General features: G+C 56.2%; 8 protein-coding genes across 8 annotated transcripts; 4 read left to right on the plus strand and 4 right to left on the minus strand.

Moving 5' to 3' along the window:
* Nucleotides 1-580: 580 nt before the first annotated feature.
* On the plus strand, nt 581-2,361 carry CDEST_09548 (Putative TauD/TfdA-like domain, taurine dioxygenase TauD-like superfamily). The gene is made up of 4 exons (XM_062925707.1): nt 581-807; nt 865-1,143; nt 1,203-1,739; nt 1,821-2,361. The coding sequence occupies exons 1-4, from the start codon at nt 757-759 to the stop codon at nt 2,166-2,168; spliced, it is 1,215 nt and encodes a 404-aa protein (XP_062781758.1). The 5' UTR covers nt 581-756; the 3' UTR covers nt 2,169-2,361.
* A 233-nt stretch (nt 2,362-2,594) lies between these two features.
* On the minus strand, nt 2,595-4,647 carry CDEST_09549 (Putative cytochrome P450). The gene is made up of 6 exons (XM_062925708.1): nt 4,422-4,647; nt 4,273-4,368; nt 4,143-4,212; nt 3,753-4,091; nt 3,238-3,687; nt 2,595-3,170 (listed from the first exon to the last, which is right to left on the minus strand). Exons 1-6 carry the CDS (start codon nt 4,482-4,484, stop codon nt 2,710-2,712), a joined length of 1,479 nt encoding a protein of 492 aa, XP_062781759.1. The 5' UTR covers nt 4,485-4,647; the 3' UTR covers nt 2,595-2,709.
* Nucleotides 4,648-4,958: 311 nt separating this feature from the next.
* Nucleotides 4,959-7,015, plus strand: CDEST_09550 (uncharacterized protein). Its single transcript, XM_062925709.1, has 7 exons — nt 4,959-5,228; nt 5,291-5,463; nt 5,531-6,086; nt 6,159-6,343; nt 6,457-6,553; nt 6,646-6,817; nt 6,867-7,015. The coding sequence occupies exons 1-6, from the start codon at nt 5,115-5,117 to the stop codon at nt 6,814-6,816; spliced, it is 1,296 nt and encodes a 431-aa protein (XP_062781760.1). The 5' UTR covers nt 4,959-5,114; the 3' UTR covers nt 6,817; nt 6,867-7,015.
* A 1-nt stretch (nt 7,016) lies between these two features.
* CDEST_09551 (Putative NAD(P)-binding domain, NAD(P)-binding domain superfamily) lies at nt 7,017-8,222 on the minus strand. The gene is made up of 3 exons (XM_062925710.1): nt 8,154-8,222; nt 7,638-8,066; nt 7,017-7,561 (listed from the first exon to the last, which is right to left on the minus strand). The coding sequence occupies exons 1-3, from the start codon at nt 8,181-8,183 to the stop codon at nt 7,109-7,111; spliced, it is 912 nt and encodes a 303-aa protein (XP_062781761.1). The 5' UTR covers nt 8,184-8,222; the 3' UTR covers nt 7,017-7,108.
* A 270-nt stretch (nt 8,223-8,492) lies between these two features.
* CDEST_09552 (Putative major facilitator superfamily, MFS transporter superfamily) lies at nt 8,493-11,206 on the minus strand. Its single transcript, XM_062925711.1, has 3 exons — nt 10,585-11,206; nt 10,056-10,431; nt 8,493-9,954 (listed from the first exon to the last, which is right to left on the minus strand). The coding sequence occupies exons 1-3, from the start codon at nt 10,805-10,807 to the stop codon at nt 9,201-9,203; spliced, it is 1,353 nt and encodes a 450-aa protein (XP_062781762.1). The 5' UTR covers nt 10,808-11,206; the 3' UTR covers nt 8,493-9,200.
* Nucleotides 11,207-12,998: 1,792 nt separating this feature from the next.
* Nucleotides 12,999-15,968, plus strand: CDEST_09553 (uncharacterized protein; the record flags this gene model as incomplete). Its single annotated transcript, XM_062925712.1, has 1 exon — nt 12,999-15,968. One exon carries the CDS (start codon nt 12,999-13,001, stop codon nt 15,966-15,968), a length of 2,970 nt encoding a protein of 989 aa, XP_062781763.1.
* A 224-nt stretch (nt 15,969-16,192) lies between these two features.
* CDEST_09554 (Putative EGF-like domain, Beta propeller phytase, six-bladed beta-propeller, TolB) lies at nt 16,193-20,716 on the minus strand. Its single transcript, XM_062925713.1, has 3 exons — nt 19,770-20,716; nt 18,715-19,682; nt 16,193-18,645 (listed from the first exon to the last, which is right to left on the minus strand). The coding sequence occupies exons 1-3, from the start codon at nt 20,484-20,486 to the stop codon at nt 17,874-17,876; spliced, it is 2,457 nt and encodes an 818-aa protein (XP_062781764.1). The 5' UTR covers nt 20,487-20,716; the 3' UTR covers nt 16,193-17,873.
* CDEST_09555 (Putative NAD(P)-binding domain, NAD(P)-binding domain superfamily) lies at nt 16,644-17,435 on the plus strand (the record flags this gene model as incomplete). The annotated part of the gene is made up of 2 exons (XM_062925714.1): nt 16,644-16,796; nt 16,884-17,435. 2 exons carry the CDS (start codon nt 16,644-16,646, stop codon nt 17,433-17,435), a joined length of 705 nt encoding a protein of 234 aa, XP_062781765.1.
* Nucleotides 20,717-21,498: the final 782 nt, after the last annotated feature.

The following is a 21,498-nucleotide window of genomic DNA, read 5'->3' on the forward strand; positions in this document are numbered from 1 at the left end:
AGACCTTGTTCGGGGTGTTCCTACATAGTAATAATCGTCTGGGTAACCCTGTCAATGCAGTCGCCCGATGATATCTGTCGTCAAGTTCGGGCGGTACTTGTAGCAGTTCGTCCGGCTGTCGACCCAAAGTTTGGGGTCGGCAATGGCCGGCGCAATAGACGATCAACGCCCTCCACCCGCACGTCGTATGCATACACCCCTCCCTGTCCAAGAACCCATCCCTGCGTGCCAAGAAGTATTTTTCGACGAGGCCTAACAATGTATCCGTACTAATCCTAAATGCACTTATCCGTATTATCCATAGCTAGGTAAACCTCCTTCCCCCTGCATCTGACGATGCCTCACTGCCCCTTGAGGAACCGTAAGTGATGCTGAGTATTCCAAACTTTAACCGGACCATTACTAGGATCTTCCAGATGCAAAAGACTCTCGCAGTTCAAGAAAGTCCGGCTCACCGACACGCCTCTACTGGGCATGGGCAACTGTTCGGTCTATTGCATGGGCACCAAAGTATTATGCCGACACATCTTTAGTATTGTCTGTGAATGTTCCATCGTCAGGGCCTAGCCCTTGTGCCTCTGTACGCTTCGGCTCGGGCCAGTGACAAAAAGGCTTAAGAGCATCCCGTCTGGCTGTGGCTGCCTGAACCTGAATCATCCTTAGTTGGCTGACAATCTGCACCTATTTCTGAAATTTGGCCCCTGGACCGCATCAAATTGACACTCTAAACATTGTCTTCGTTACGTCTGTCTCACAATGGGATCAATGCCAGGCTTCAGTGTTCAGCCTTTTAAGAATGGTTTGAAAGTAAGCTAGCTCCGGTCTTATATTTTTTTGAGATGACATAGTGACATGATCTGGTAGTTCGGCGCAGAGATCCACGGGCTTGACATCAATAACATGACGGGCAAGTTGAAGTTTTCTGCTGCCAATAGAATGTCAGATTCTCATGATCAACTAGACGCCGATGTCGAGAATTTACGTGAGACAATCCAGAAGTACTTTGTTGTCGTCGTCAAAAACCAGCAGAATGAGCTCCCGAGCAAGAACTGGGAGCTCTTGCAAAAGCTTGATCCTGGGGCGCCTGAATTCACGGACGAGGAGTGGGCCAAGTTCTACAACCCAGAGGGCAAAGGAATTCTGGTGGGCATTCTTTCTATCACAAACTTTTGGCTTTGAACCTACTGACGGCTCAATTATAGGCCAAGCTAGGCTACAATGCGATCCCCAATGCTGGGCGTCTCTACCTCATGGGCAAAGGATACCAGGGCAAGGATCACTATGGGCTGAAAAACGTTGAAATCAACGAAGCGTTTGCGGATGCCTACTATTCCAAGCCTCTGCCCCTGGAGGATTTCAAGAAAGGTGTTGCGCGCTTCCAGTCCTGGCACATGGACGGCCCGCAATATAACATCAACCCCCCCAAGTTCAGCTCCTTTCGCAGCATTCGAGTGCCCCAAGGGGAGCAAACTGTCGAATGGGCTGATGGCTCTGGCATGACCATGAAGATCAAGCCTGGACGCACTGCCTTCATTAGCACAGCTCAGATGTACGACGTGCTCAGCGAAGACGAGAAGAGGATGGCCGACCACAGCTGGTGCGAGTACATGTACTACCCGTACGAGTGGATTCTGGGCTGCCGTGGGAATCCCAACGGGCTCAACGTTGCTTGCGAAGGCAGAGAGGTGCCGGAGGAAGTTATGGAGTCTATGCCCAGAGATCCTAAACATCAGCAAATTGTGAGTATTGCCTCTTCTCCGCAACCAATTTCGAGCTATATCTTCGATAAACAGGACTAACCACTGGGGGGCAATCAACAGCTTCCAATGGTATGGGTGAACGAAGTTACCGGCGGGAAACATTTCCAGGTGCAGCCGAATATTGTGCGCCGGCTCTTCATCCGTAGCGGACCCGACGAGAAACCCAGAGTCATTGATGATATCAAGGAGGTGCGAGACTTCCTCACGAACATCCAGGGTCGGATTCTTCGGCCGGAAAACGTCTACGTCGGCCCTGAAGACGAAGGAGACCATCTCTTTTGGTACAACTGGGGTGTGATGCACTCCAAGATTGATTATCCCGTCGAATATGGAGTCAGAACGGCTCACCAAGGTTGGCTTCCCGGGAGTAAGGCGCCCAAAGGCCCAGTGCCTATCCCGGGACACTAATGAACGATCAAAGGAAGTGTTTGCGGACTGAACCCTTAACTCCAGGTTTAACACCCAATAGAATAACTCGCAGTCTGTACCTCTATTTAACTTGTTGACTTTGTGCTTCACATCCAAACGGATAATTTCTGCAGCTAAAGTGCTAGGAAATGAAATGGGGAAAAGATGAAAAGGAAGATACCAAACTGTCTCCAAACTGTCATCATCGCGTGTCGAAGATTGTCGCTGCGTACACTGAAAGAGCCCATATGGCCCAGCTCAAGTATAACATGTAGAACCACTACGCATTCTCTGTAATGTAAAAAGTAGATCAAGGTCACCTTGAAGCCGCTGAAATATCCATCTGAGTTGGAACCATCTCGTCACTAACAGCATGCAAAACCTGTAGACCATGACCGCTTCTATCGCTTCTGATAGCCAGTGGGATGAGTGTAGATGAAGACAGTTAATTCTCATCCTATCTAATTTAGCCACACGTGTTGTAACACGCAACTTTTAGTCCTGACAGTTGATATTCCCAGATAACGAGATGTCATCACACCTACGCATCGACTCGGGGACGGAACTTGACCAGCAGCTCAGGCATCGTCCATAGTGCATAGCACATGCTGCTCTTATTCCAGTCCTCGATCTCAGAAACCAGATGCCAGTCAAAATGATAAACGAGACTAGCGAGCAAGACACGCATCTCAAGGTAGGCCAAGTTCTTCCCAATGCATGACCGTGTGCCCTCGGAGAAAGGGTGGTGAGCCAGCCTGCAGTCGCCTTCAAGGCCGTCCCCCAGCCACCTTTCGGGCTTGAACGACTCTGGATCATTCCAGTAGCGCGTGTCGTAGGACAGCGATAGGTTCTCTACAGACACGCAGATACCCTCGGGGATGTACCGACCATCGACCAAAGCGCCCGGCGACTCCCGAGGCAGGCCAATGGCCAAAGGTGGAAAGAGCCGTAGACCTTCCTCTATAACGCCGTTGAGGTATGGAAGTCCAGTAACGGAGTCCCCTGTCATTATTTAGCCTCAAAGACATCACTCTATTGCATTTGTGAAACCTCGTGTTAACGAACGTACCTTTAATCTGTTCCGCAGAGTTGAAACTCGTGCGAACTTCTTCGGCCAGTTTCTGCAAACTATCAGGGTTGCGAAGCAGGTAAAATATAGTAGCAGTGAGAGCGGTGGCCGTGGTCTCAGAGCCAGCCATGATCAAAGTCCAGGCTGTGGCCATCAACTCATTCTTAGAAATACGACGATCCCGTATAAGATGGCTGAAGAAGTCCTGTCGGTCAAGGTCTGCTCGTTGAATGCGCTTTTCGGCCTTTGCACCGGCTATCGCCTGGTACTCGAGGTGTTTCTGTTCCAAAGATCGCGGAAACAGGAGCCGAGCAATCAGGGATCCGAGGTATGGCCGTTGACGCCGGAGATACTCGACGCCACTGTAGCGCAAAGCGTCCGTGATGAGTGCTTGCGAGTGGTTAGATGCTTTGGAAAGCGAGTCAAAAGACTCGCCAAATGCAAGATCGCCTTGTTACCGCGCAAGACTCAATGGTTAGCAAGGAGCAATAAGTCCAATGGGGAAGCGTTCTTACCGATAATGTCCAATGTAAACCAATTCAGAGCCTCCCCAACATTGACAGCAGCTTCTCCGTTTTTTCCGAGATCGCGTATCTGCTGAATCAACGTATGAAGATACTGCTGCAAAACAACCTCTTGGTCACGCAGTGCTGTGGCACTAAACCCCTTCGACAAGGCTTTTTTCTGGACCGCATGCAACTCGGGGTCTCGCGTAGTGGAGATATCTCCGGGTCGCTCGTACTGCGCGAACTTGAGAAATGCCTTTTTGCCCTGGGTTGGCCTTCCGTACACGTCCATATACGCTTCCGGCGTGTTGAAGGAAAGCCAAGTCGGCCCAATGCGAACAACATCACCTTTGAGTGAGTTAGTCGGAGGCCCAAACCGAGAAGAAATGTGGCACTGACCGTACTTGCGATGAAGCTCTATCATTCTGAATGGGTGTCGGCCGCTGGATATGGAAGCAGTGAACCATAGCTGCAACCCTGAGTAAGCGGCTATGAAAGGCACCTAAGGCTAAGGAGGGAGATGACACACATCAGAGATGGCCGCTGCTCGCGGCCCGGGGTATTTCGCTAATGGATGGAAGAACATCAAGTAGACGCACTTGAATGCAACATAAAGGGCCAAAAGCTGAAGTGGGAGTCAGAATCTCTTGTCAGTACACCGGAAGCGAAACAACGTACCAAGCCCAAGAGCCCAAAGGCGGGCCATGAGGCCAATCCTGTGATCTGTACAGTTGGCAGCATTCTCGCACTTCGTTGTATTTGGCAAAACAAAAGAATACCCTAAGATTTCTCGTAAGGTATTGTGAGTTGAGAAACTCACCGTGAGCGTTCCTGTCAAGCGAGACATTCACATTGTATAGTGTTCGAGGGGGTGTTCCCCGGTATGTTGAACATGCAATTAAACGTCAACGAGATGAAGTGGGCTCGATTCGAGATAGACCGAAGGTTACTGGGATTCCGGAGAGGGGAAGGGGCACAGATTTAAAGTTGCGCACTCGCACCCCCCGTGGTATCGGTGTAACCATGCAGACAAGAAGCATATTATAAGCAAGAGTGAAACTAGCATCCCGCATTGCAACGGTCTGGGAGTTGCCACGGTTCTCACGCGGGACAGGCAGCCCCATTCCATCCAGCTGAATGACTCAAGTCCACAGCAGCGGTCAAAGTCCATAGTACCGAGGGTGTAGAACAAGACAGATCCAGATGCGCTCACAACCGATGATAGGTGGCGGTATAAGCATTAGAAACGCCTTCCCTCAAGAGTCGGCTTATGCTACATGAGTTTTGCTGTAAGACAGTCAAAATCGGAATTACTCTACGTTGTTACTGCAGACTCACATCTCGAACCATTTACCTGTACCTGACATCATCATGGAAAACACAGACAGCCGCGTTAAAAGCAGACGCAACGGTCAGGAATTATGGTGGGTGGTATGCAAGCCTGCTATAGCCGGTTTGTTGGACCACGCAGGGACTTACTCACCTGTATGTTGCCATGCTCCCCTGCACCACTTCAAGAAACCGGAAGATAACTTGGTTCCAAAAAGGAAGAAAAAGAACGGCAATTGTCGTTCTTCCAGCGACACGTCACACCTTGGCTAGGGCCACCACCACTGTCAGATGGCACTCGTGCTGTCAACCCGATTGATGTGACCTCACCCGTTGAAGCAAGCATCAACTTCACGTCGTTGGCCAAACCCATCGTACGCTATCAATATGAGTATTATTAGCCTCAATACCTTTTTCACAGTACATGTATCTTCAAACCTCCTCTGACACTGGTCCAGACCTTTAAGTGCCACGAGAGAGCGGCAAGGCATACCCGCCGAGAACTTTGGACAAAACCATGTGCGAGAGATGCTCTCGCAGATCAAGGAAGAGATCAAGGATGTCGACTTGCATTGGGCTGACCAGTTCATCGAAGGCCTGTTCCCAAACAATGAAGCCGAGGTCGCGTTGGCTCTCAAGCGTGCGCAAACGGAGCTTCCTCCCCCTCTTGACCACGCCCTCACTTTCAACATGGCCCTCGACCTCAGCGGCGCTACCCGTAAGATGAAGGCGTACATGTTCCCCATGGCCAAGAATCTCGCCACCGGTCGTCACCGCGATGCGCGAGATGCAGGATTCGACGCCATACGGAACTTGAAGCCGCACGGCGATAAGCTGGTCCCTGCCGTCGACTTTCTCGACAGGTACTGGGATACCTGCCCCGAGAGGTTGATCCTTGACATGATTGGCATGGATTGCATCGACCCGTCCAAGGCTCGGATCAAAATCTATGCACACGTTTCGACGCGCAACAGCTGGGACTTGATCCGTCACGTCTCCACGTTCGGTGGACAAGTGAGTTGATTATGCTACTATGTTCTAGCCAAAACAGAATCTCTGACCGCATGCTTACTTACACGCCTGAAGGCAACCGACCCTGATCGCCTGAGGGGGCTTGAAATCTTGCACTCGCTCTGGGATGTGTTGCGGAACGAGCAGTCCAGTCCTGGCGAAGACTACGACAAGCCTATGCGACATCCGACCTCGTTCCTGGGAAGCATCATGTTCAGCTTCGAGATAGTGCCCGGCCGCCAAATCCCTGAAGTCAAGATGTGCGTAACTGCTCCATAGGCCGGCCTAATACCTTGGCCTGCCTCCTCCCAACCAAGATGGTCAGCTCCCTGCCTGTCTGCCTAATCACTGACTATGTAACCTCCCCCTTTAGATACGTTCCGATGTGGCAATACTCGCCGAGCGATGGTCATGTGGCCAAAAACCTGATATCTGCGTTCCAGAAGCTAGGCTGGCATGACGTTGCTGAAGTGCGTGACGTTCCCACCCTCGAAAAAGCTAAACCAGACGTCAACTCAACTCGGACCTGTTCCGTGGTTGAGAAATACTGACGATCTATTAGAATTACTTGCCCAACCTGCGCCGGACGTTTCCTGGTGCCGATCTCGACTCGCCGTTGTCGGTGCTGCACAGCAATCTGTCGTACTCGTACTCGCCAGCGACAGGTGCATACATAAGCGTCTACTATGCGGTCAGCGGGAAGGCCACTACTGCGACTGATCAGGCAAAGTAAAGTGAGTCCTTGGAAGGCTGATCGTTATGAACACGGTTAACAGTGTTAAGTAGTTGGTGTAGAAGCTTGATAGGCTAGCTTATTAGATAGCTGTACCTAAGTGTTCAATAGTTATCTTCACATTTTGTCAAAACAAGTAAGATCTGGGCAGGTCCTAACTTAACTCCTATGCAAGTTTAAATGAGTTGACAATAACTTCTTACTATTCGCCTCAAACTTCTTAAAAGTAAACATGCTGACCCTCTCATTAAACAAAATCATTTGAACTATTCCTCGCGCTCGACAACCCCCCTCAAGCGGTGTGCTCCGCAATATACCGCCTCACGACCTCGCGCAGATCGCTCTGCGGCAGCTCGAGCACCTTGTTCGCCTTGTCCTCCTCCTTGATGGCGTGGCCCGGGCCGTCGCCAAACCAGTACTTCTGGAGGAACTCCTCAAAGGGAAACCTCCCGCCGGCCGCCAGCTTCTCCTTGCCCTCTCTCTCGGCCTCGTCGGCGGTCTTGTGCTCGACCGCGAAGGTAGTCCCCGTCTCCTCCTCGAACAGCTTGTGGAGCTGGTTCTGCGTGACCTCGAACTCGACGATGTTGATGTACTTGTTGGCCGTCTCGCCGGGGTGCCGCAGCACGGCGGCGATGCCCTCTGCGAGAAAGGAGAGCGACGTCGTGGAGACCTTTTGGTCCCCGGAGTCGAAGATGGTGATGCTCTTGTTCTCGAGGGAGATGCCATAGATGCCCCTCGTGATGCTCTGTCAATCCGTTGTCAGCAAATCAGCAAATACGAACAACAACCAGCTAGCTCTAAAGACTTGGTCCACTGCTCACCCAGTCGAAGAAAAGACTTGTCCCAACACCGGTCCACGTGAAGCCAGGGTTCGCCTCGGCCTTCTTGATCAGGTAATCGACCGCGGCTGTCTTGGCCTTGAGCCAGTCGCCGAGGATCTCGCCCTCCAGGTTGCGAGTGTTGAGGCCGTACTCGGACGGGACGAAACGCTTGACGCCGGCGGCGGCGGCGGCATCGATGAGTGGGTCTTGCGCGCCGGGGACGATGACGGCGACGGTTGAGATGGCGGAGACGACGGCGTCCTGGCCGGCGAAGGCGGCGGTGAGCGACTCGACGGACGACAGGTTGGCCCTACGGACGGCGACGCCCGGAGGGAACGTGGCGGTCGAGGACTCGCGGGAAACGGCCGTGACGTCGAAGCCCTTTTCCTGAAGGGCCTTGACGACACGGAGGCCGACGAGGCCGGAAGCCTGTAAGCGGTCGTGAGCACTTCGGGTTTCTTCACGGCATGAGGCAGAGGTTGGGGTGATGGGGAAGGGGGGGGGGGTGTTTCTTACACCGACAACGGCAACAGTCTTGATGGTCATTTTCAACCTGATTTATGGTGTTCTATGGAAGGGAAACTGACAGTGCAACCATCAAAAAATCATGCATGTGTGAATGCGTTGCCCCCTCGGCCGACTACTTATACCGGAGACTGGGCAAGATGCAAGACCACCTCCCCCATCCCCGCCATGAACTCTCAAGGGGTTATTGCAATGTCTGACATGCCACCGTTGTCCCACGTAGTGCAATCCAAGGCGGGCGCTTTGAAGTCAAGCTTCCCGAACGAGGAGCACGGCTCGATGCAGATCTGCACGAACTTGGCTCATCGAGAGGTAGGGCCAAGACAATCTGTCATAAGAGACCCTCCCCTCATAGCGAGCTACCTTGTTCATTGTTCGATCCGTCCTCGACCCGGGTCCCTTGCGGGTTTCTTTGCGGGTTTCCTTGCTGGTTCCCTGTCAGGTCGCAATGGCGAGTCAGCGGCAACGGCGGCTCCCACACTGGCGCATCCACCTTTTAGCGGAAGAGGAAGAGTGTGGCCCCCTTTTTGTTTCCTGATTTCTCCACCGAAACTCGTCGGAATGAAAGAATGAAGCCGTCGGCTGTTCCTGGCGGCAAAAGTGGTTGGTGAGTCGTGACAGGAGTTCACATTGGAGCGGACCTTGCCGCTGATGGAGGCCGGGGCATGGGTTGAGGCCAGACATGGGTTGCGGCCGCGGCCCGAAAGCATATCGATGTCCGAGGCGCCGAGAGCTGGATGGATAGCACGCAGCTTGCCGGCTGTATGCCGCAATGCCGGCTTCGTCAGGGATCGCCATGACGTCTTGGGGGGAGGGTTATCACTGACGCTCTCAGTTTGGTGACATCCAACTGAATCAGTCTGTTGCGTCTTCTCGCCCCGATATGGATAATCGTAGACTCTTTATCTCACTGCGAGTAGACCTACCAGGCTCAGCTGGTAATATGGCGGTGGCTAGATATCAAAATTTTTGACAAGAAACCACGTGCTACGTATTTACAGACTCGAGACATCGATGGCCGGCTGGGTCTATCACAACTCAAACAATCTTGTTCGGCTTCCAACCGCCCGAGAAGCCGCGCGCAACGTAGATGGTCGCGCCGCTCGCCGCCAGACAGCACCCCGACCAGATCCACCCGCTCAGGTAGCCGTGAGACCTGGACAGCGCGCCGGCGATGGGCGAGCCGAATAGCAGGGCCACGGACATGACGGTGAAGGCCATGCCGAAGCGCGTGCCCATGTAGCTCTTGTCGGCCGTCAGCTTGACGAAGGTCGTGGGCTGCAGCGCGAAGAAGGTTCCGCTGAAGAAGCCGTAGACGACGGTGACGGCGATCAGCGACGCCTGACTGTTGGTGGCGGCGAAGGAGAAGGCGGCGACGGACATGACGAAGACGGCGGCGGCGATCATGTTCATGATGCCGACGCGGGGCGCGAAGAAGTTGGGCACGATGCGGCCGACGATGGAGGCGCCGTTGAGGATGGAGAGGAGGTAGAGCGCGACGTCCTCGCTCGCCATGCCCCTGTCGAGCGCGTAGCTCTGGACGTAGACGTAGGGCGTGTACATGCCGAGGAAGAGCAGGCAGCAGGCGGCGAGGAAGCAGAGGAAGGGCACGTCGCGGAAGACGGAGCGGTCGACGAGCGGGCGGCGCTTCAGCGGGATCTTGAGCTTGGAGGTCTTGATGACGAGGTTGGCGACGCCGAGCGTGACGAGCGAGATGAGGGCGAAGACAAGGACGGTCCAGCGGAATCCGATCTTGGGCTGCATGGCGCGGAACAGGGCGGGCAGAACGAGGCTTGTGAGAACATGTTTGTTAGTATGGTTCAGTCCTTGTTCTTCTTCTTCTTCTTCTTCATCTTCTTCTTTCACGAATCGTTCCTAGTGTTCATTGCTTACCCGCCAACACCGCTCCCGTTGGCCGCGATGCCGTTGGCCAGCGCCAGCCTCGTCGAGAACCACTGCGACGGCAGCGCCACGCCCAGGGTGGACAGGCAGCCCGTCCCGATGCCGATGACGACGCCCTGGCAGAGGAGGAACTGCCACAGGGTGCGGCAGAAGGCCTGCAGGATGAGCCCCGCGAGCACGAGGACGGACCCGACGACGAGGAGGTAGCGCGAGTAGCCGAGGTCGTAGATGGGCCCTATGATGAAGCCCAGGAACACCATGAGGAAGTTCTGCAGGGAGCCGATGGCCGAGATCTGGAAGGGGGTGCTGCCGCTAAGGATGTCGGACTGGTAGAAGGCCTGGAAGGCGCCGAAGCTGGATATCAAGCCTGCGTATAGAACAGTTGCGAGTCAGATGCTGCAGAACTTTGTGGCCGCTATCGTGCGACCTGGCAAAAAATAAAATATGAGTGCTTCATGATGGGCTTCCATCGCGACATGATGCATAATGCGCCGGACCGAAGCGTCACTCGTTTACTCACCCCACGTATTGAAGTAAAGGAAGAACGAGCCAATGATGTGGAGCCATGCTTGCAGACCACCGTCCGGCGGCCCGGCAGGGATCGATGCCTTCTCGGTAGTTGGTGATGTCTGTGATGTGGACGTCGGGGGGCTGTCGTTGGCGACAACGGAGGCGTCCGCCGTGGCCTCCTGCGCGATGCCGTCCTTCTCCTGTCCCGGGGGACCGTTGTTTAACGTCGCCATTGTGCGCTGTACACCATGCGAGGTTCGAGAGTTAGAAATTAAAAAACAACCCGGTAATATGCCGCGAGACAACAGAGAGTTTACTGGTCTCTTCTCTCGCAGGGGGGGAAAGCCGAGTTGGTTGTCAACGGTAGCCGCCCAAACTGATGCGCGCCAACGCGATTAATCAGAAAAGGTTCAAGGTGATGATGGAGTGCAGGGTCTTGGATTGATTGAGAACAAAAGGCTCGGCAAGTTAGATTGGAGTAAAGTAACGCCAGCAAAGTACTTCCGAGTCACATCTACCCTCGCTCATCTAAGCAGAGAGATGGTGTATGTTGAACAGACGCTCTCTTCCCCCCCTTTTTCTGCTTTTACCATGCAGTGAAGGAGTGAGTGAGTGAGTGAGTGGGTGGGGAATCTGTTGCTGGCCTTGGAATATTTTTCTCCTTCTCTTCTTCTTTTTTTTCATCGAATGACTTGATTAGATGAGCCGATGGGCGGTCTTCCAAACTGGTCTATCCTCTCCACTTCCTTGTCCGTGACAGGGACCGCAATGCAACCTTCAATTATCGGGACCCCCGACCGGATCCGCCCAGAGCGGCGGCCCACCACCTGCAGCAGATCGGATCTGGACGTGAGTTGTGTCCCAAAGCATCCTCGGAACTGTTGGGCCCCTGTTCCGAGTGATGTTGAACGTCTGCGAGATGGCGAGAATACGCTTCGGAAGCTGAGCTTGAGGGTCGGTGGTTAATTATCAGGCATCCGAGGCAAGCAAACCACAGACCCTTTGAGAGAGTCAAAGACTAAGAAAACAGATGGACAAGTCATGGCAAAACCATCCTCGACTCCATGGTGCTCTCCAAAGGTTTCGAGCTATCCACGATAGGCAGGCCAAAGTGAGCGCAGATTGACTGACCTCGGGCGGTCACCGCGAACGATCATCGCATGGCGGACACCCATGCCCGGGGACCGCGCCTGAATAGGCAGTCTGATACCCACTGATCTGCCCGCGCGCGTCGGGTCGGTCGCCACTCTAATAACGATCAGGTGCACCCGCCAGCCCTTCTGATTGCGATCCTGCAGGGCACCGTAGTGCTCATGAATACCAGCAGCTGCTCATGTGGTGGGAGTGTGTTGCGTGCGTCTGAGTCGAGATTCTTGCGTTGAGAAGTATAGTTACTGACAGCTTGCGTTTGTTCAAGAGTAGACCAAGTAGCATAAGTCATAAGTGACCAGCTAACCAACCATATGTGAGTGACCAACTCAGATCACAGTGGCGTCAACAACTGCTTCCACTGAGGGAATCAGACAATGGAATGACTGACCATACCGTTTGCAATGGTCTACATGCAAGTGCAGGGCGCTTGGTCGATCAATTCAGCAAGGCGCTTTTCTGCATTTGACTCTGTCAAAACTACGAATACTTAGCAAGTCATCCCAGTATCTCAGACAGAGGTCCCATCCCTCTCCTCATCATCAATCCAACGTGCGAATGCCTGAACGATTCTTTTTCTCTCTGAATCTTGGTGGGAAAAGGCGACGATACAAACGCGGTGTAATGCAAGGGAGGATATGAACTCAACCTCACGCGGTCGGTCAACCGCTGGTCACGGAGTAGTCCTCGGCCACCGCCTCCCAATCGTCACAAAAAGGCAACGAGATGCTGAAACTCAAGTCAAGCCTTCAATCACAGATGCATCATTGTCAAGTAACAGTCTACTTCTGTTGCTTCCACCAGTTTAAACCAGTCAGTAAACCACTAACACGTGAGTGGCTACAAGAGTATCACAGCATGGCAATTAATGTACTTCAATTCAGCCACTGCGAACGGTTTCTTAATGGTTGTCTTGCATTAGTCTTCTTCCTGTTCATTGAATTTAATACATCGTCTCATATTTTGTCGTGCCGCTGACATGTCAACACAAGGGCGCGCCCGGCCAGGCAGCATCTTCCATTGTCTTCCTTTGGCTTCTTTGCACTGATCCCGGCATGTCTTGGGGCCTCTACGCAACCAAACTCACCATGGTGTTGATCTCGAGATGACATGGGAACGCAAAACTGATCAGAGCTGGGATTCCAAGGTGAATCTGGCTATATAACAGGGTGGGCGGAACGTCTCCCAACGATGGTAAATGGAATAATTCAATCCTACCCTGCCATCTCACACCATCCTCTCCCAGCTTCTTCATCCCAGTCAGCCATTCCCAAAATGTCTCATTCGGCATCCATTCTCTCGAAAACCCTCCAGTCTATCACCGTGACCAAGATCCGCGAGCTCGAGAAGCAGCGAGCACAATACGAGACCCGAAAGTCCGCGGTGCTCGTCGACGCCGACCGCCACCTCGACCAGGGCGAACGCATCAGCTGCCTTCTCGGCGGCGTGAGAGATTTGTACCGCAGCGGCAAGGACAACAACGTCGGGGTCGTCGACAACACCGAGATGCTCTTGGCCCAGTCGAGGTACGACCCGTCGGTGCCGGCTCATATGCTGCGGTCGTGCGAGGGCCTGCTGCGCTCCAAGCTCGATGTGCAGAGCCACAAGCTCAGCATGGCACACCTGTACTCGAGCCTCGTGACGGAGTGGATGAATCCCGGCGAGCCCATGGAGGGCGACGGCGGCGGCGGCAGCGAGGAAGAAGCGGCCGAGGAGGAGTCTTCCTTCGAGGTCGTCGACCGCCAGAAGGAACGTCTGCAGAGTCTCTGTGATCAGTTTGAGAAAGTCGTCTTCACACCCCTGGAGACGGACGAGGCCGAGATCAACGAGTACCTCGACAGCTTCTTCGACACTTACGAGAAGAAGGAGGTCCTCGCGACTGTGCGGGATCACGTCCGCAAGACGAGCGTGGCCTTGCTGCAAACGGGCAGGCCGTTCAACGAGAAGACGTTGAAGCAGTGCATCAGGGGCCTCCTCGAACAGGACCTCCTCAGCGACGAGAAGCAGACCATGCTCAGGGAGTTCGAGCAGAACGGGGTCGTCCTGAGGGAGATCGCCGACGTCCTCAACACGCGGTTCGCCGACTTGAAGACCTGGGACTGGGACGCCGGGGAGGAGGGCGTGCCAGTTCTGCCGCGCCAGCAGCTCAACGGCAAGTACCGCATCTGGATGGACGAGGACGTGCTGCAGGCCATCTTCATTCACTACATCGGCATCCGCAGCTGCGTCGACCTCAAGAAAGTCTTGACCCGCGTCGTGTCCGGCGAGAGCGGTCCGTTCTGGAGATGGCACGCCGGCCCGTCGTTGACCGAGAGGGAGGCACAGCGACGGGCCTTTTATCTCGGCGAGTCCATCACCGGGGCGCCAGAAGTAGCCCGTCACTTCACCGCCCGGAAGTTGACAGACGATGAAAGCAAGTCGCGAGCAAGAGAAAGAGGCGTCTCCTTGGACGCTCCGGTCAGGACCATCAAGGCCGGCACGATCGTGGCGCATCGCAGGGACGACTACATCGGCAACTTTTGCGTCGCCGCGCTGCCGAGCCGGGTGGACACGCTCAACAACGGACTGTACGCCGACGAAGGGGAGCAGCCGCAGGATTCCGACGACGAATATAACGACGAAGATGACGACGACGACGACGACGACGATTACGACCGGGCGAGCAGGTGGGTAACCGGCGGGGGCAACGAGAAGCCGAACATCAAGCAGGTCCTCCTACGTACCCTCGCTACCGAGATCATGGTCCAGCAGGCGCTCCACGGACAGGCCGCCGTGGTGCAGTCAGACCTCAAGTGGTTCGGGGCCAGCCTGTCGCACACGTCCATCTTCGCCGTCATGCGCTTCTTCGGGTTCCCCGAGAACCTCGTCGCCTTCTACAGAAAGGTCCTCGAGGCGCCCTTGAACCTGAGCCCGTCGTCGGATTCCCACCGGGCGGCGAACGAGCCGCCGCCGCCGCCGCAGGCACCGCGCGTCCGGCGCCGCGGGATGCCCATGGCCAGGGCGCCGGAGAAGCTCATCGGTGAGCTGGTACTCTTCGTCATGGACATGGCCGTCAACCAGGAGACCGGGCTGCAGCTCTACCGCCTGCACGACGACCTCTGGGTTGCCGGGGACCCGTCGCACACGGCCAAGGCCTGGGGTGCCATGCGGCGCTTCGCGCGGGTCATGGGGCTTGAGTTCAACGACAAGAAGACGGGGTCGGTGTACCTCGTCGACCAGGGCGTGTCAAGAGACGAGGCCGTCGCGGCGGAACTGCCCGACGGCCCCGTCGGCGTCGGGCACCTCGTGCTGGACCCGGAGAGCGGCAGGTGGGCCGTCGACCAGGAGAACGTGGCGAAGCACGTCGCGCAGCTGAAGAAGCAGCTCGCGGAGTCGAGGAGCGTGCTGGACTGGGTGCGGACGTGGAACAGCTGCACCGGCCGGTTCTTCGGCCACGCGTTCGGCGAGCCGGCATGCTGCTTCGGAGAGGAGCACGTCCAGAGCGTCTTGGAGACGTACCGGAAGATGCAGCGCGACATCTTCGAGCCGTGGTGCAAGATCGCAGACGACCATGACGACGGTATGGCGGCAGCATCCAATGGGGGAACTGAGGGAAAGTACAGCGTCGTCGGCTACGTCAAGTCCAAGATCGCGCAGCGCTTCGGCGTATCGGACGTCTCGGACGCGTTTCTCCTGTTCCCCGACCAGCTGGGTGGTCTCGGGCTGCGGAACCCCTTCATCCCCTTCTTGATGGCCCAAGAGGGCCTGAAACATCGCTACTCAGCAACGGATATCGTCAAGGAATACCTCGCCATGGACCTGGAGGAGTACGAGCTGAAGAAGAAGTACTTCGAGGCCCTGGGCGGCGCCAGGGAGCGCGAGGCCCGCGCGGAGAGGGCGATCGGCGGCCACTTCGACCCGGCCGACATCCTGGGTCCCGGCGAAGCAGACGGCTTCATGGGTCTCGAGGAGTTCGCCGCGCGGCGCGAGCTGACGAGCGCATCCTTCGGGACCGTGTACCGTTGTCTTCTGAAGACGCCGCCCGTGGCGCAGCCGAGGACGGACCGGGAGGTTGACGACACCCTGCGAAGGCTGAGCATTCGGCCGGAGAGCATGTTCGCCGAGGTGAAATGGGTGTTGCAGATGTACCACAAGGAGGCGGAGGAGAGGTTCGACGGCCTCAGGCTGGTGGAAAAGCAGTTCTTGCCCCTGGGGGTCATAGCGATGATGAGAAAGAGGGCCGTCCGATGGGGGTTGGTCCTTTGACAAGGTCCCATTACGGTTGCTATATTAGCTATGTGGCGTCTTTAATCACATAATGCCTGCTGTTTACCCCCCCCCAAGGGTGTGGTTCAAGGTCTCTTCCCTTGGGAGAGCAGAACAGAATGATAACCAAGGAGTTCCAAGCGATGTGCTGCCTCCATTGATACTGACATTAACTCTTCCCTCCGATATCAGCCAACGTCTAGTTCCACAACATCTTCAGCCCACACATATCCCACGAAAGTTTACGCCACCTGCCACAAGAGCGAGTGAAACTGTGTCCGATAGTGGAAAAAGGTCCGCCAAAGTCCGCCAGAGTCCAGCCCAAGCCCAAGCCCTCAAAGAAATAACATCCGCCTTGGAGAAACATCCGTCTCGGAAAACATCCGCTTGGCGGAGAGCCCGTCCAAGGGCGGCGACGGTAAAGATTGGACAATGGCCGATTACAAAGTAGGCATCGATCAGCCGCCGTATTCTTATTTTCCCTCAGCCCAACGGTGATTTAAAGATCAGAGTGTAGAACGGTTGTCTTCGTTAAAAAGTCTTCCTCCTTTCTACATCGCAAGCTCTCTCTCTCTCTCTCTGTCGTTAACCAATAAGGCCAACTACTCCCTCTCGTCGAAACACTTCCACAGCCTTACCCCCCCTTCCCATCATAATCCTTATTATAAACCCTCAATGGCGGACCGAAAAGTGTTGGTCCTCGGCGGCACAGGGCCTGCTGGCATCTGCTTGCTCCGCGAGCTCGTCTTCCGCAAATACTCGACCATTGTGTTTGCGAGAAGCCCAGACAAGGTCCCGCAAGACCTGGCCACCAACCCACTGATTGAGGTATAATTCATCTTTAATCTCTTCCCTCTTGTTGATGTGATTCCATTTTGGCGAAAGCTTCGCGTCCTCTAACTAACGTTCCCTCAGATCATCAAAGGCGACGTCAACGACGCAGCCGCCATGTCTGCCGCCGTGGCCCGCAGCTCCGCCGTCCTCTCCCTCCTGGGCCCCGACATCTCGCGAGACAGGAAAATCGACCCTTCCTTCTTCCCCGACATCTACTCCAAGTCCGTGTTCCCGGCGATGAAGCAGCACGGGGTCAGGCGCATCGTGGCCATGGGCACCATCGCCATCAAGCGGCCCGACGACCGCTGGACGCTCATGCAGACCACCTTGGGCCTCCTCATGCCCCTCCTCGCCGGCAACCTTTACCGCACGGTGCAGAACATCGCCCACGTCTTCGAGCACGAGTCGCAGGGCCTGGACTGGACCATCTTCCGCATCGCCGCGATCCCGGGCGAGTCCGACGAGGCCAGCTGGCGAAAGGACCGCGAAGGCGAGCTATACACCGGGCCGGTCGGCGAGAAGGGGTGGCAGTCGTCGATCAAACGGTCGGCCTTGGCCCGCTGGATCGTGAACGCCATGGAGGGCAAGGCCGACGCCTGGATCGGCAAAATGCCCGCAGTCAGCAACGTGTAATGTTCCCGACTAGGTGTATTGTAACACCACCATGCATGTCCTTCACTGTCGTTTCATTACTACATCTTGATTTATCGTTGTCGAGAAGCCCTGGCATAGCGAGATGTTGGTTCTTTAGCCAAGGAACTCAGGTTGTTGTAGACTGCTTTCAATTACACCGAGAGAAACTGTAATTAGTTACTGCAACTTGTAAGATTATCTGTTCACGCAAGGTATTGGAAAAGAGTGAGTAGTCGACCTGTCTGCTACCAAATCGTTTTGTCAAGAGTTGGCGATAGTTCTGAAAAGCCTTCATTATTATTACTTGAGAGTTGAAACCCATAATGCGCCGAGGTTCATGCAGATGCTTGCTTCATGAGGGGTGGGAGGGGGGATCCGTTCTATGGAAGGATGTTCAGGCCGTCCGCCACAAAGACCGGACCCGAGAGCATATCACCATCACGTCCTGGGATCCCACTTCGCGTCGACGTCGTTCAGCAGGTTGAGCGACTTGAGGGCCCCCGCGCCGAGGATCTTCTCCAGGCTGACCAGCTTGAAGCTCGCCTCGGCGCTCGTGCTGCCGTCGGGCAGCTGGTTGGCGTCGTCGTGCGTGACGACGAGGCCGTGCGGGAAGTCCCGGCCGAGATGGGTGCCGACGGCGGCGATGCCGTCCGTGTTGGACACGGCGTCGACCCGGCCGTCGGCGGACCCGGTGATGGTGAAGGTGGTCACGTAGTCGTGGGGCTCGGCCCGACGGTACACGTTGTAGGCGCTGACGCCCTGGTTGGACACGATCACGTACCCATGGTCCGGCCTCGCGCCGTAGACCAGGGTGACGCCCTCGACGTCGGCGTACGTCCGGCCGTCGCCGACCTGCGCGATCCGCAGCCCGGCCTCCTTGGAGTCCGGCTCGGCGCCGTACCGCCACAGGGCCGAGGGCTCCTCGCCGAGGAAGATCCAGCCGTTGTCCTCGTCCGTGACGCACCCCTCCACCTGCCCGCCGGAGCCGCCGGTGAAGTCGCGGACGAGCGCCGTCTGGAGGGTGCCGTTGGGCGTCGCCGTCAGCTCGTACTGGAGGTAGCGGGCCGACTTCTCGTTGACGAAGAGGTACTGCTTGCCGGTCTTGGGGGATTTGTAGACGCAGGAGCCGTAGACTGTGTAGTCGGGCACGACGGGCTGGACGCCGCCGGGGATCTCCTTGAGCGTGCCGTTCGAGGTCATCTCGAAGAGACTGAGAACGGGTGTTAGTGGGAGAGATGGGACAAACAAGACTTTGAAGTACATGTCCATGAGAACTTACCACAGCGTATCATCTCCGCGACAGGCGGCGAAAGCGAGGTCGACCTTCCGGTCGCCCGCTTGGAAGTTGTAGATGATGTCGACGTTGTTCGGCTCGGCGGCCGGGATCGTCTGGAGCAGTTTGCCGGCGAGGTCGAAGACGCCGAGGCCGGCGCCGACGGTGGACTTGGTCGTGGTGATGATGCGGGACCTGTCGGCCGACTCGGGCGAGATCCAGATGGCCGGGTCGTCGCCGTCGCCGCCGTTCTGCTCCGTCTCGAACGAGGGCTCGACCAGGAGGAACGAGCAGTGAAGCCCGCCCCATCCGCTCGCGCACTTGCACAGGTCCGGCCCGACGCACTCGCCGTGCGCGGAGCAGTCGTCGGTGCATCGGAACGCGTCGCACTTGTCCCCCGTGAAGCCGGCGAAGCAGGCGCAGCCGAGCGCGTTCTCCTGGCAGTAGCCGTTGCCGGAGCAGGCGTCGCAGATGTGGGAGCGAGCGCGGCATCCGGTCTGGCTCCGCGGGTCGTAGGCGGTGTTGACGGACACGCCGAGCTCGCTGAGGGCGCCGTCCAGGGACAGCAGGCCGAACCCGGCGACGTCGTTGTCCGCCTCGACGGCGAAGCCGAGCGCGCCGCTCGGGTACTTGGCAGTCGACCCCTGATAGAGGCTGAGGCCCTGGACCTCGATGTCCTCGAGGCCGACCAGCTTGACGGTGCCGAGCAGGTCGAACGGGTATTCGTAGACAGCGACGCTGCTCTCCTGGGCCACGAACAGGTAGTCCAGGCCGGTGGAGTTGGAGGCGTAGACGGCGACGCCGGTCACGTCCTCCGAGGCCTCGCCGAGCTTGGTGACGTTCGGGGCGGTGGTGGACTCTTTGAGGTCAAAGATGTAGAGGTCCTTGTCGTCGTCGGCGGTGGCGATCATCTTTGCCTGGGACTGGACCACGGCGCAACCGGAGAACTCGGTTGGGGTCGGAATGCTTTGAACCTGGTGATAAGAGTCAGTGAGTGGTGGATGGCGGACCGACGATGGTGGCCAGCAAGTATCGAGAAGGTAGTCGGTAGTTTGACTCACTTCGACCAGCTCGACGGAACTCTTTCCCTGCCGAACGAGGTACTGCACAACCAACGTCTTGCCAAAGAGGAAGACGTAGTCGTTCAGGCTCTTGCTGCGCCACGAGCAGATCGCCGACCAGTCGCCGAGCTTGGTCGTCCGCGCGGCCTCGATCTCCGTGAAGGCCGGCAGGTCGTACACATGGATGACGGAGTCGGGCATCGCAATCGTGACCGCGAGGTCTTTGCCGGTGGCGTTGTAGACCGTCGTGACGAGCTTGGTGCGGCCGGTGATCACCGCCTTGACCTCGGACAGCGGCGAGTCACTGTTGAGATCCCACGCGCGGAACCCCCCCGTGGCGGCTCCGCCGTCGTTCCCGAGCAGCAGCGGCGACTTCTCCCTGGAGTAGAAGACGTTTGTCCAGTCCGACTCGATTTCGCCACCGGTCAGGGCGGTGATGTTGAGCTCGAGGTTGACGGGGGCGGCGGCGGTTGCCAGCCAAGGGTGCGCCGCGAAGGCGGCAACGGCCGCAGCGCAGGCGAGATGCTTGATACCCATGGCGTTTATGTCAAGTCGAAAGAAGGCAGCTCGACATGGCAAGACGGGCAGGAGAAACGCCCGCCATGGGAGAGGGAGGAGGAGCAACCCATTTAATATCATGTCGTCTGATTTCCGGACAGGCGCCGGATGGGCGGAAGCAAGAACATTAAGTGGCCCTACGTCGCCACCCAGCGCCATAGATCAGGGGATCGTTGTGCAGGTCCAGGCCTCTCTGGGCCATACAGAGTTACACGACAGGACAGGAAGAAACTAGACCATGACGGATAGCCGAACCGTCCCGTACTACGTCGGGCAGGACAGAGCTCGCTTCAAGGACTCGAGGGGTTTGTGTGGTGTGTGCTGTATGCTGTATGGTGTGTGAGGCAACACAAGCACCGCGAGGGGGTTCTCTTCGGGTGAAACGCGTGGTGCAAAGCGAGCAAACAATTGGTCAATGGGCTTCGGACGAGGGGGAGGGGATCCCATCGAGCTTCCGCTTCGGGCCTCGTCCGGCTTGGCACCGGCACGTGTTGTTTGTTGGTGGCCGTGTTGACGGCGGAGGTGAAGTCATGCCGTCGTCTGTTTTACTTGTTACAATACGTGTGTGTGTGTCTACTGTGAAGTATAGTGTAAAGTCAATTCCCATGTTCCCGCTACCCCCCGTTCATCGTCAAAGGTCATCCATGCCATGCCATGCCATGCCAGCGGGAACGCTGCCGAGGTTAACACGAGGAGATGTCCGTTTGTGGTCATCTTCAACTACGTAATTGGCCCGTGTTGACTGCGTTTAATCCTGTTAAGCTTCAGACGTTGGGGGCAACCTGACGCTTTTCCGGCGCAATGTTTCTACTGTCTCCACAATGTGTATCTTACAATTATCAGACAAATACGACTTTCTTCGAGCTTGCCACCCAGAATTGGGCATCGCGAGGGGCTACGGGAGTTGGCCCGGCTTCTCGCGACTTGCGGCCGGCATGAAAACACAACAAAAAAATCCACACTCTCGGTCCCTTGATAGAGCCAGCCAGCCAGCCATCAAAAGCTTGGCTGAGAATCGATCTAAAGATGGCTGTGTGGTTATTGACAGGTCAAAACGTCAGTTTCCAAGAGTTGGTTTCAGAGCCTTTCGCCGAGTGGCTCTGGACTTGATGTTCCCTCATCCGCCGCAACTAATGTGCTTCAACTCAGCTCTCGCCCACAATCGATAACA

Source organism: Colletotrichum destructivum, chromosome 6, assembly GCF_034447905.1.
Source record: "Colletotrichum destructivum chromosome 6, complete sequence".
NCBI classification, from domain to species: Eukaryota; Fungi; Ascomycota; class Sordariomycetes; order Glomerellales; family Glomerellaceae; genus Colletotrichum; species Colletotrichum destructivum.